Source organism: Rhipicephalus microplus, chromosome 2 (assembly GCF_043290135.1).
Source record: "Rhipicephalus microplus isolate Deutch F79 chromosome 2, USDA_Rmic, whole genome shotgun sequence".
Lineage (NCBI taxonomy): Eukaryota > Metazoa > Arthropoda > Arachnida > Ixodida > Ixodidae > Rhipicephalus > Rhipicephalus microplus.
The window spans coordinates 93410476-93422994 of NC_134701.1; the positions used below are offsets into that span (position 1 = coordinate 93410476).

Below are 12519 nucleotides of genomic sequence, written 5' to 3' on the forward strand. Positions count from 1 at the left end.
TGCGAACGCCGGACTGCGAACGCCTCAGCGAATAAGCAATCTAAAGCCGTCTGTGAGCACAGGATCGACATGAGTCTCGGCATATGCGATGGTGTAGATGATTAGCCCGTGATAACGCAGTAGCGATGAAGCATAGACTAACATGGACTCCATGAGCAAGTACATTTACTACCCGTGAATGCAATTATTGCGCACTGTTTTCTGAATTTGAAGCTATGACACCAAAACGTTATTGGGAAATATATAGCATTGTCCCTCCTTTCATAAGCGCTAGCATGTATAGGCGAGCGAGACGTTCTTCCTGTCGCTCCATGTTAACATTATTCCAACATTTAGACTGAATAAAGCGGCAAACCATTTGTACCTGGTGCACGTATTAAACTTACTGGCATTTGAATTAAAGTCATTGGTAATTGGAAAAAACATGGTGATACTTGAATTAAACTGACTGTTATACGCGGCCTAATCGAGTTGACTCTTGAATTAATATGTTGGCGCTCCCAATAAATGTTTGGCACATGCAATAAATAGCTTAACACTCAGTTTATTTCAATGGTGCGCATAATATTTAAGCTGGTACTTGCATTAAAGTGAGCTGCAAAACCTGTATAGTTTTGACATGGTCAGCGATCAAATTCACTGACGTGTAGCTGGACATAGATGCAAGTTCCTTATTTACAAATAATAGTAGTCCAAGATTATCTTAAAGATCCCATTTTTCAGACTAGCCTTTGACTGCGAATAAACGGCGCCCTGTCATTTCAATAGGCGTCCCAGCTGGTTCTATCCAGAGTTTAAAATATGCTGACACACTCAACGATGCCGTGACTGCGCGTTGCTGACTCTTGCGTGTAGCATGTGAGACTATGCTTTGAGATAACTGCACTCTCCACCTATAGTGTAAATGTGTTCATAGAATACTAAAGTTGACCGGGAGGTTTATCAGAGACCTAATGAATGAATCCCGAAAACTAGCAGCATACAGAAGAATTGTTCACTAAAGAGCCACTCACTAGAAGTCAATAGACAAGGTGACGATTGTAGCATTCATTCTGTTACGCTACAAAGTAATGAAACAGGCTTATTCTCAGAAGCATCGGAACCCTCGAGAAATCTATGAAACCTAAACTGAGACAGGTGTCACTCACTGAGCGTCCTATTAGATCGGCGCGTTTCTGTGTGCAAAGTCGGAAACTGTTACCCCTTTGTGTTTTTTAGTCAGGAGCACAGGTCCCACCCTTGATCTTGAAGAAAAACAATCTTTGTATTGCGGTAGAACGGCTTAGAGCTGTTACTCCAGGCCAGCAGGAAGGCGTTCAAAGATGGTTGAGTTACGTTTGTCGATGTATAGCAAGAACCTGAAATTGCAAACACACTGCTGATGGCCACCGCCTTCCCCATGTCTGCTATATAGTCGTGCTTCTGCTGAGGAGTTTCTAACTTTTATTTGAAGACTATGAGCATCGCACTCCCTGTCTCTCTCCGTTCAGGTTATCTGCCCTGCATACCCGTGATACACCTAGAACCACTTAATTTACAACACGACAATGATTTATTCCTTGAAGTGTCACGCCGCCCTAGCTGTCTACTTCGCATAACCTCTATTCGCATAATACGTCGGAGCTGAGTTGTTATGGTAAAAAAGTGTAAAGCGGCACTGATTCCTACTGCGCAGTTTGTTAAACGGGGTAATGGTCACATTGTCATGGCATAACCAGAAAATACAAGTTCGCCGACATATCATAAATAGAGGTAAATCGAGTACACCGTAATAAACGAAAAGAAAGAAGGACAAAACAAAGAGACATTGCCTTACGGCATTTCCCATCTCTGCTTTGCAAAGAAGTTTCACTAAAATATGCTTTATTAACTGCCGAAAACACACGCAAAACACACGCAAATAATCAGTCAGCGAGGGATAAGCACGGAAAATAAAATTACCAAGTCAATCAGTGACAAACATTTACCTGTATTTTCATATCTCCTGTCTAATAAATATTCGCGATAGACAGCCTTCCTTATTTGAGAAATGTTACTCAGAAGATTGTACTATATCGTGTACAATATGTTGTTAATCTGTGAGAAAATCGTGTAGTCGGATGCTGCATTCAAAATGAAGGAATAGGTTTCCATATACACCGGAATTCGCTACGATATTTTGAAATCTCTAGAGCTAGACGTAATGTACTTTTTCAGGATGACTAATTACTGGCCTTGGAGAGGCCAATGTTGCAGGCAGATGGTGTCACACTTCTATTCTACTCATTAGAGTAGCACAGGTAGACGTTGACTCCTGTGCGCATATGTGCCAATGACCTTTCAACATCGATGCGAGAGGCGTCTTGGCACTCAACGACAGTATCGCTTGTTTTGATCGCTGTGCAGGGAGGGGCCTTCCCAGGCTGGGAAGTCCCCTGCCCTGCCAGCGAGTTAGACAGCTTATGCTCGAAAGACGTGTCGGCACGTGATTGGAAAGCGTGGTATATAAACAGGCCCCATTCGCCGTTCTACCAGACAGAATCTTCTTTGCAGCCAGCGCACAAAGAAACCTCAAGTGAGTTCTCTAAATAGTCAAGTGTATTCACTGTATACACAATTGGTTAGTTTTTCGCCAGCAAATACCTCACATGTTGGTTTTTGGTATATCGCGCAGAATCTTATTGGTTGTTAGCTCATTTTTTAGGGCGGAAATCATTGATCAGTGAAGTTGACATAGAATGCCTAGACAAAGACAAACAGAACGCTGAGCTGCTGAGCTCTGTCCGAATGACGTTTTCGTGCTGTCACCAACTTCAGCTTGCTGTGCTTTCTGTTTTGAACGTATGCTGTTATCAGACTGTCATCGCAGGGCAGATATACTCACTGACCTATTGTTAACACACACACAGCACCAGAGTAAAGCTATCTTACTTGCACATATGATTGCTGTTTATATAAAACATGGTGATGTCCCGCCTATCGATTTTAACATCTTTGTTGTTCCAAAGCTGTCGTTCAGCTAAACCTAAAATTTCACCCAGAGTCTGAAAACGACAGCAGCCATTTGTTTAGCCTTCTGCGATTCTAGCGACACACCCCCCGTGGTTATAGAAGTAATGTATGGTGCTCAGCGGCTGAATCCTAGCTGCGGCACCCGTATTTTCCACGCAGGCTGAAATGCTCGAGGCCCGTAAGTATAAATGGAGGTACACATTGGAAATCCCCTGATTACTGAAGTCTCCGGAGAATCATTTCTCATAATCACCGTAGATCACCGTAGATTTACAATGTGAAACCCAAATATTTAATATAATATTATTACCTACAAGCTACTGTCGAGACATAGTAAGTACGTGGGATAAAATGTGGACAACCGAAGCACAGGTCATTGAATATCGTTCACTTTTGAATAACTGCAACCGCCACACCCCCCCCAAAGAAACCTATGTCCAACAGTAATTCGACATAATTTTCTAGGTGCATCCGTCGCCGTAGTATTCATAGATATCTAATTACAATCAAACCAATGACTATATCGCACACAATACCAATCAACGGCGCTCTAAAACATCATTTTTTTTAATAAGAAATTTTTTTTAAAAATTGCAAAGAATAATTTAGAGGAATGCAGTATGCGCACTGCAAACACCAAATGAAAAATTAAATACTGCACATGCTTAAGCAATATCATAGGCGAAACTTTTTGGCTTCTCTATAAAACAATTCGAGACTTCACGCAAAAAGGGTGGAGGTCATGTTATTGTTCATGTATAATATAATCATCCCTCTGTCAATATTTTATTATGTCATTGTGGATGGCAGTTGTTGAGTACCACCGAATCTTACAATAGCTAGCATACGCGAAGGGCGCTTTCATGCCAGATTTTGTCATTTAAACAATGCTTAATCTTTGTGATGTATTTTCTTTCTGCAGATTGCCACAGCCATGATTGCCGCAAGCAGCAAGTCCTTCCTCCTTGCCCTGTTGGTACTCGCTGTCGTCTGTAGCATGGCCGCCGCCCAGTTCGGCTTCGGGAGGGGCTTCGGTGGAGGCTTAGGCCGCGGATACGGAGGAGGCTTCAGCCGCGGATACGCAGGAGGATTCAGCCGCGGATACGGAGGAGGCTTCGGCCGCGGATACGGAGGAGGCTTCGGCCGCGGATTCTACGGCTGACAGGAAACTTGAATCACAGGAATGACGACCCAACACTGCCCACAAATGTTCAGGCAGTCCACGCTTTTCAATCCGCAATAAAATATTGGATTTTGATACATAAATTTTCTATGGAAATCTCTGTATTTTACCGTCTTGAATATGCTCATTAGTGGAAGGCAAAGTAATGTTGTTTCTTTCGGTGCCACTTGTGCTGATGGGATCCCCCTTCACGCTTCCACCATGCATGCTGGTACCCCTTTTCGTGTACTGATTGTGAATGATGAGCGGCTCCTCTCGAATCATGCGGAAACAGAAATACAAAGTTTTTTGAAACTTGAGGGTTCAGGTGTATCACACGATTCAGTTGAAAATAGACAGCCGGTTCATTTGATATTCATTGAACCTGGAGTTTTTATGACAATATGGTCCAAAATTTTGATTCGCATTCCCAGCTTAAGAGTTAGCGATATGAATGCAGTCTTGTACACGTTCCTCTAAAAGGCGAACGAAAGCTCATTCGTCATTCAATTTTTAAACGACTTGTGGTAACAAGTTCTCTAAATGCAAAGGAAGCTTGTCATAGTTACACTGCAGAAACTGGAACGTGTCGTTACATTAAAGTTGTATTAGAATTTTTGATGACAATATAGTGTTGGGTAATCATGAGGCCTAAATAAGCGTGAAGTTTGATGTTATATTAGTGCGTATATTTTACGAATTTAACATCCGCAGCGGCAGGTAAAGTGTAGATAGAAATGTAAGAAATCTATCCTACACAAAAGTTTCGGAAGTTAATAGCCATACTACAATTATATCTAACTTCAACTTTAGTGCTCGTCTATTACAAGTGCAATACGTATGGCACTTTCTATATAAGCCTCGAATGCGCAGGCATAGTACTTCACCTCAGACTATAATACATTAACGTTAAATTCTGGTGTCTGCATTGGCTTAGTATGGTTGCGAGCGATGAACTAGGGTTTCTCTTAAATCAAAATTCGAGTTACCTACAAAAAAATAAATTGTAAAAAGCAGTTTGAACGTGAATGGGACCCAAGTCTTTTAAGTAGCAAGCACCTGGTGTTCTACCAATCACTCAGGTAATTGTTAATTGTTTGAAGCTCCTTTGGGAAAAATATATAAAACGAAATGTAATCAGACGACTCTTTCTAATGCATATAGGGTTGTGTGCCTAAAGCGTACAACACACTAGGTGTCAACTCATGAAAATTACACAATGAATGAGTGTTTTAAAGGCCAGCCCATTACAAAGCGCCTAGACGAAGTCAATAGCTGCGCAGGTTCACGTCTGCCTAAATGACGGGTAGCGCACTCAACCTTCGTTTCCAAACGGAATAAATATGGTGTAGTGGGTAACTGTACTTGCTGTAAGCATCCTGAAATAAATTTAAACAACACATGTTACGTATGCTAACGATCGTTTTTTTGCGGCATAGTTGAAGCATCCTGTGACAACTGAAGTCACGCTAGAATTTGATGAGGAGACACACATGGAGCCTGATTACGCTATCGTGTTCACAAGTCTTGAAGGCGAAGCTCAATCTTCAAACAAGTTTTCTTGAAACAGACATTGGCACACTTTCTCCAGTACAAAAGTTTCATGCACCGAAAACCACACCCAAAGAAACAATACGTAGGCGTTGAAGAGTGCTGATTCAATATCGCAGTGCGAGTTCATGAAATAATGTTTAAGATAAAAGTTCCTTGTTCGCACTCAGCCATGCTTCCCTCTCGATGTTAGTATACGACCGACAAGCTTTCTTTTGTTGTTAACATTTCATTAACAATGCTCAAGGGCCGTTTCATTAAGCGCTCCATGGTTGTGCCATGCTGTTCATAAGAAAGATCAAAGTCAATCGAGGTAGTAGAGGTGAGGGCAGTGTCAATGGGAGCATTATGAATATGTCTCTGGGTGCACGCCTATTGTTTATTGCATGGCAGTTGTTATCGGTGCGGTGTCTTTTGAAATGAATGACAATAATAAAAGTTATAGACCACAGCCAGGCAAAAAACTAGCATGTGAAAGAACCTAGTCAAATGCAATCGTCTCAGGCACTGGACAGGCGCTACTGCAGCACCCGCTTTCATTACGTTTTGGCGCTGTTCCTAGTCATCCACGCAAGCCTGGGTGAAAAGGCAGATTTCTTGATAGCTGCATGTCATGCATGTACCAGATACTAAAGGAAAGATTGAGCCATGTTTCTGCTAAAGTACACTCGGCGAGAAAAAACGCTCTCAGGAACTTTGAAGTCCGTGAGCACGTAAACATAAAAAAAATTAAATCAAACCTATGGAGTAAATGATCATGGGTTGGGCAAAGCTTCGGAAGGTTTTACCGGCAAACCGTGAATCCTCCTTCTTTCGTCTGACCGTCAGTCTGTCCGTCAGTCTGTTAGAACCACCGTGACGAGCTGCTCATTACAGAAATACTAAAAGTAATTGTATAAAAAGCGATGTAAAAAGCACCCGTAAAAAAAAGACACGGCACCTCCAACCTGCCACCTTCAGATTTCAAACTGAGCTCACTAATCACTGCGCCACGCCGACAGATGACAACTGTGGTGTTAAAGAAGTAGTCAAGTGACAAACTCACTGTTTAACTTAGTTCTGTGTATTATTTACTCAATATGGACGGCATCTTCACCTGTTACTGAAATTTGCACATTTGATTAACACGAAGAACTGCTGCCTGTAACGATTTGCACTGCGATAATGGCAGCGTCGCCATGTTTTTATTACAATAAGCAACCGCAAGAAAAACAGCTCAGTGGACTGAGGAGCAGGTAGAGTTATTCGGCAGTTATGGCCAAGTTTATTATCCGCTTCTTGCTCCTTCCAAAGGACGATATCTGTTCAGGCTTTTCATGTTTCTATGCTCATTCGATAGATACGCCCACACAATCGATATTGATGATTTTCGCGCAACGCACAGCGCAGTCGTGCAAGCACACAGCTGTTGCTCTGTCGTTAGAAACAACTACATAATGACTTGGCCAAAAAGAATGCAGTGCGCCAGAAACATTTTGTTATTTCATTGGTTCAGTAAGCATACGAATTGACGAGTCCGTGTTGTCGCATAAGAGCAAGTGAAGTGCCGGCGACTGCGACCGGCGGCTGTCGGCGAGGGAAGGCGTATATTTGGTGGAAGTGCTGCAAGCGCGTCATATCGATGTTTGTCGCTTGTAGCGCGGACACCGTACACAATAAAAAAAGGCTTCTTTTAGGTTAAATGATGCCACAGGTGTGCTGTATTGTAATGTTTACTCGTCGAAATTGTGTATTCTGAAGCCCAGAAGTGCCGGTAACACTTGTACGGGTTCGGTCACCATGACTTTAACTTTTGGTGGAAATCATAGTGGTAAAACAGAAGGGTGAAAGTCAAATTCGCTGGGGCTCATCTTGACGCATGTGTAAATTTAAAGTTTATGCATATTCGCATGCACTTTTTTAACTTAAAGGTATGGCTCAAGCAATAGAGTGTGCGAAAATGGCCAGAGATGTGTTTCTAGCGTGCCTACATCAAGTGACCTCTATGTGCTGCTCTAGAGAGAGAGTGAGAATTTATTAGAAGGCAGAGACGTCGGCCTGACCTAGTTCACTCTAGCCTGCTACTCTACACGGGGGATATGGGAAAGGGGAAGGAAAGAGGGATGAAGGGTGATGATGGAGACGAGAAGAGGTGGTTCGTATGTACAGTAGCCACTTAGCATAGTACCCTACAGTCTTCTTTCTAGTCCAGTGCTTTTTATAAAATCTAGAACAGCCTTTGTAGCAGTTTTTGACACTGTCTGGTCGTTCATTGCTGACAATATGTGGCTTTCGCTTAATGGTGTTTGTCCAATGCTTGCCAACGTTGCAGTTAGCATTTTTCTTTGCGCCACGTATAATGCACAGTCACAAAATATGTGAGCTATCGTTTCACGCACTTGGCATTGTTCACAATTAGGGCTGTCCGCACGGCCGATTAGGTGGGTGTAGTGGCGAGTGAAGGCGACGCCCAGGCGAATCCGGTGCAGTATATTAGCATGTCTTCGGCTGATTTTATCTGGAAGACGAAAAGTCATACCGGGGTTTGTTTCCCGCTGGCGCTTGTTCCGGTAATCTGGTAGCGACCAGTAAGTGACAGCGCATTCGCGCATTAGTGATCTCAACAATGTGTGGACGTCACTTCGCGAGTACGGTACTTTGACGTACATAGGAGCGTTGTATATTACATTGATGATTGATTGATTGATATGTGGGGTTTAACATCCCAAAACCACTATATGATTATGAGAGACGCCGTAGTGGAGGGCTCCGGAAATTTAGACCACCTGGGGTTCTTTAACGTGCACCCAAATCTGAGCACACGGGCCTACAACATTTCCGCCTCCATCGGAAATGCAGCCGCCGCAGCCGGGATTCGAACCCGCGCCCTGCGGGTCAGCAGCCGAGTACCTTAGCCACTAAACCACCGCGGCCGGGCGTTGTATATTACATTGAAAGGAGCAATAGTGAACTGGACCTAATTTATTTATTGACAACTGAGCACCGATGCAAAACATTTATTGTCACTGTTAACAGTGACAGATCTAGTCTACGAAACATAACAACAAAGAAACACATCGCGGATATCAAAGTCATGTAAGTATGGGCGCCAAATGTAAACATACTCACGGCCACATATTCTACGCTCCCTGAAAATTGAAGCGTTGTTGACATCACAGGAATACAAAAAATAAACGTGCTACACAGCGTAATGAGCAGCATTGGTTTCTTTTGACCCTAAACATATATCTCTGCGCATTCAAGAATGAAACACTACAAAAGGTCACGTGATTTCACATACTGCCTTGTGCTTTTTCATCATGCCACCATCATCCACCAAGCTTCCATCACACCACCGTCATCTACCTTGCTCACCCAGCCTTCCTCCAAACACATTTTGCCTCGCCATCATCAGCCGGCTTTTTCAATCGTCACCACCATTGGCTCGCCACCACCACCAACATCTGCCATCATTTTTTCCACTGTCGCCGTCATCAGCCATTATGCCCATTGCAGTTTCCAACATATCCACTAATATTTCAACCTTATCCACTATTCGTTCCACCATATTCATCAACGATTCGAGCATCTACCAAGCCAGGATTTTCAATAGGGGTCTCTCCGTACATTCATCTGTTCGTCCATCCGTCCATGCATCTGTCTGTCTGTCTGTCTGTCTGTCTGTCTGTCTGTCTGTCTGTCTGTCTGTCTGTCTGTTCATCCTTCCGTCTGTCTGTTTGCCTGCCTGTCTCCCTGTCCGTTCACCATTTATCCGTCTTTCTGTCTGTCTGTCTGTCTGTCTGTCTGTCTGTCTGTAACCCTGTCTGTCTGTCTGTCCGTTCATCCGTCCGTTCATCCGTCCGTTCATCCATCCGTCTGTCTGTTTGCCTGCCTGTCTCCCTGTCCATTCGTCATTTATCCTTCGTTCTGTCTGCCTTTCTGTCTGCCTTTCTGTCTGCCTTTCTGTCTGCCTTTCTGTCTGTCTGTCTGTCTGTCTGTCTGTCTGTCTGTCTGTCCGTCTGTCTGTCCGTCGGTTCTTTCATCCGACTGTTCATCTGTCCGTCTATCGGTTTGCCTGCCTGTCCCCTGTCCGTTCGCCATTTTTCCGTCCGTCTGTCTGTCTGTTTGTCTGTCTGTCTGTGTGGCTATCTGTATTTCTGCCTGTCTGTCCGTCCATTCGTTCATTTGTCTGTTACCGTCCTTTAGTCTGTTTGCTTGCCTGCCCCTGTCCGCTCAATATTATCCGTGTGTCTGTCTGTCTGCCTGCCTGCCTGTCTGTCAGCCTGCCTGCCTGTCTGTCTGTCTGTCTGTCTGTCTGTCTGTCTGTCTGTCTGTCTGTCTGTCTGTCTGTCTGTCCGTTCGTTCATCCGACTGTTCATCCGTCCGTCTATTTGTTTGTCTGCCTGTCCCCTGTCCGTTCACCATTTATCCTTTCTGTCTGCCTTTCTGTCGGTCTGTCTGTCTGTCTGTCTGTCTGACTGTCTGTCTGTTTGTCTGTCTGCTCTCTGGCTGTCTGTATTTCCACGTGTTTGTCCGTCCATTCGTTTATTCGTCTGTTCATGCGTCCGTTTGTCTGTTTGCCTGCCTGCCCCTGTCCGGTCAACATTTATCCGTCTGTCTGTCTGTCTGTCTGTCTGTCTGTCTGTCTGTCTGTCTGTCTGTCTGTCTGTCTGTCCGTTCATCCGTCCGTCTATTTGTTTTTCTGCCTGTCCACTGTCCATTCACCATTTATCCTTCTGTCTGTCTGTCTGTTTGTCTGTCTGTCTGACTGTCTGCCTGTTTGTCTGTCTGCTCTCTGGCTGTCTGTATTTCCACGTGTTTGTCCGTCCATTCGTTTATTCGTCTATTCATCCGTCCGTTTGTCTGTTTGCCTGCCTGCCCCTGTCCGTTCAACATTTATCCGTCTGTCTGTCTGTCTGTCTGTCTGTCTGTCTGTCTGTCTGTCTGTCCGTTCGTTCATCCGACTGTTCATCCGTCCGTCTATTTGTTTGTCTGCCTGTCCCCTGTCCGTTCACCATTTATCCTTTCTGTCTGCCTTTCTGTCGGTCTGTCTGTCTGTCTGTCTGTCTGTCTGTCTGATTGTCTGTCTGTTTGTCTGTCTGCTCTCTGGCTGTCCGTATTTCCACGTGTTTGTCCGTCCATTCGTTTATTCGTCTGTTCATGCATCCGTTTGTCTGTTTGCCTGCCTGCCCCTGTCCGGTCAACATTTATCCGTCTGTCTGTCTGTCTGTCTGTCTGTCTGTCTGTCTGTCTGTCTGTCTGTCCGTTCATCCGTCCGTCTTTTTGTTTTTCTGCCTGTCCACTGTCCATTCACCAGTTATCCTTCTGTCTGTCTGTCTGTCTGTCTGTCTGTCTGACTGTCTGCCTGTTTGTCTGTCTGCTCTCTGGCTGTCTGTATTTCCACGTGTTTGTCCGTCCATTCGTTTATTCGTCTATTCATCCGTCCGTTTGTCTGTTTGCCTGCCTGCCCCTGTCCGTTCAACATTTATCCGTCTGTCTGTCTGTCTGTCTGTCTGTCTGTCTGCCTGTCTGTCCGTCCATCCGTTCATCCGTCTGTTCAACCGTCCATCTGCCTGCCTGCCTGCCTGTCTGTCTGTCTGTCTGTCTGTCTGTCTCCCTTTTCGTTCACCATTCATCCGTCTGTTCATCCGTCCGTCCGTCTGTTTGCCTGCCTGTCCCCTGTCAGTTCGCCATTTATCCGTCTTTCTGTCTGCCTTATTTTCTGTTTGCCTGTCTGTCTGTCTGTCTATCCGTCCGTTCATTCGTCTATTCATCCGTCCGTCTGTCTGTATGCCTGCCTGTCTCCCTGTCCGTTCGTCGTTTATTTGTCATTTTGTCTGCCTCTGTCTGTCTGTCTGTCTGTCTGTCTGTCTGTCTGTCTGTCTGTCTGTCCGTCCGTCCGTTCGTTCATCCGACTGTTCCTCCGTCCGTCTATCTGTTTGCCTGCCTATCCCCTGTCCGTTCGCCATTTATCCGTCTGTCTGTCTGTCTGTCTGTCTGTCTGTCTGTATTTCTGCCTGTCTGTCCGTCCGCTAGCCTGCCTGCCCCTATCCGTTCGACATTTAAACGTCCGTCTGGCTGCCTTTATCTCTGTCTGTCTGTCTGTCTGTCTGTCTGTCTGTCTATCTGTCTGTCTGTCTGTCTGTCTGTCTGTCTGTCTGTCTGTCTGTCTGTCTTTCTGTCTGTCTGTTCGTCCGTTCATCTATCTGTTTATCCGTCTGTCTGTCTTTCTGCCAGTCTCCTGGTCCATTCGCCATTTATCCGCCTACCTGCTTGCCTGCCTGCCTGCCTGCCTGCCTGCCAGCCTGTCTGCCTGCCTGCCTGCCTCTGCCTGTCCGTCCGTCCGTCCGTCTGTCTGTCTGTCTGTCTGTCTGTCTGTCTGTCTGTCTGTCTGTCTGTCTGTCTGTCTGCCTGTCTGTCTGTCTGTCTGTCTGTCTGTCTTTCTGCGTCTATATTTCTCCCTGTATCACTGTCCATCATTTTCTTTATTGAACACTAAAAAAGCAACATGTATTCTATCAATGACCTTGCAAGGATCGTAAATACAGCCAATGACCATGTCCGTTCTTTCAAATATCCAGTGACTCCTCGACTGCACAGTTTAGCGATGCTAAAGCAAGTAATTTCTGGCTTCCTTTGAAACTGACTTGCAAATATTGTGTTGCTGCAGTGCAGTAGTAAGTGTTCAGATAATAAAATTTGTGCAATTTCAAATTAACTGTCTAGTTTCAAGGAAAAATATAAATTTTGCTGTCAGTGACCAGGTGGGCCACAATAGCGATCAGTTTTGCAAATAAAAAATGGTACATAAAATAAACTAATAACTTTTCGCTTAC

General features: G+C 44.6%; 1 protein-coding gene across 1 annotated transcript; it reads left to right on the forward strand.

The window, feature by feature from the left end:
• Window positions 1-2505: 2505 nt before the first annotated feature.
• Window positions 2506-4257, forward strand: LOC119170796 (uncharacterized). Its single transcript, XM_037422057.2, has 2 exons — window positions 2506-2554; window positions 3914-4257. The coding sequence occupies exon 2, from the start codon at window positions 3926-3928 to the stop codon at window positions 4151-4153; it is 228 nt and encodes a 75-aa protein (XP_037277954.2). The 5' UTR covers window positions 2506-2554; window positions 3914-3925; the 3' UTR covers window positions 4154-4257.
• Window positions 4258-12519: the final 8262 nt, after the last annotated feature.

Excerpts from the sequence above, each read along its gene's own strand:
- LOC119170796 (XM_037422057.2), top strand. The coding sequence starts at position 3,926 with ATGATTGCCGCAAGCAGCAAGTCCTTCCTCCTTGCCCTGTTGGTACTC.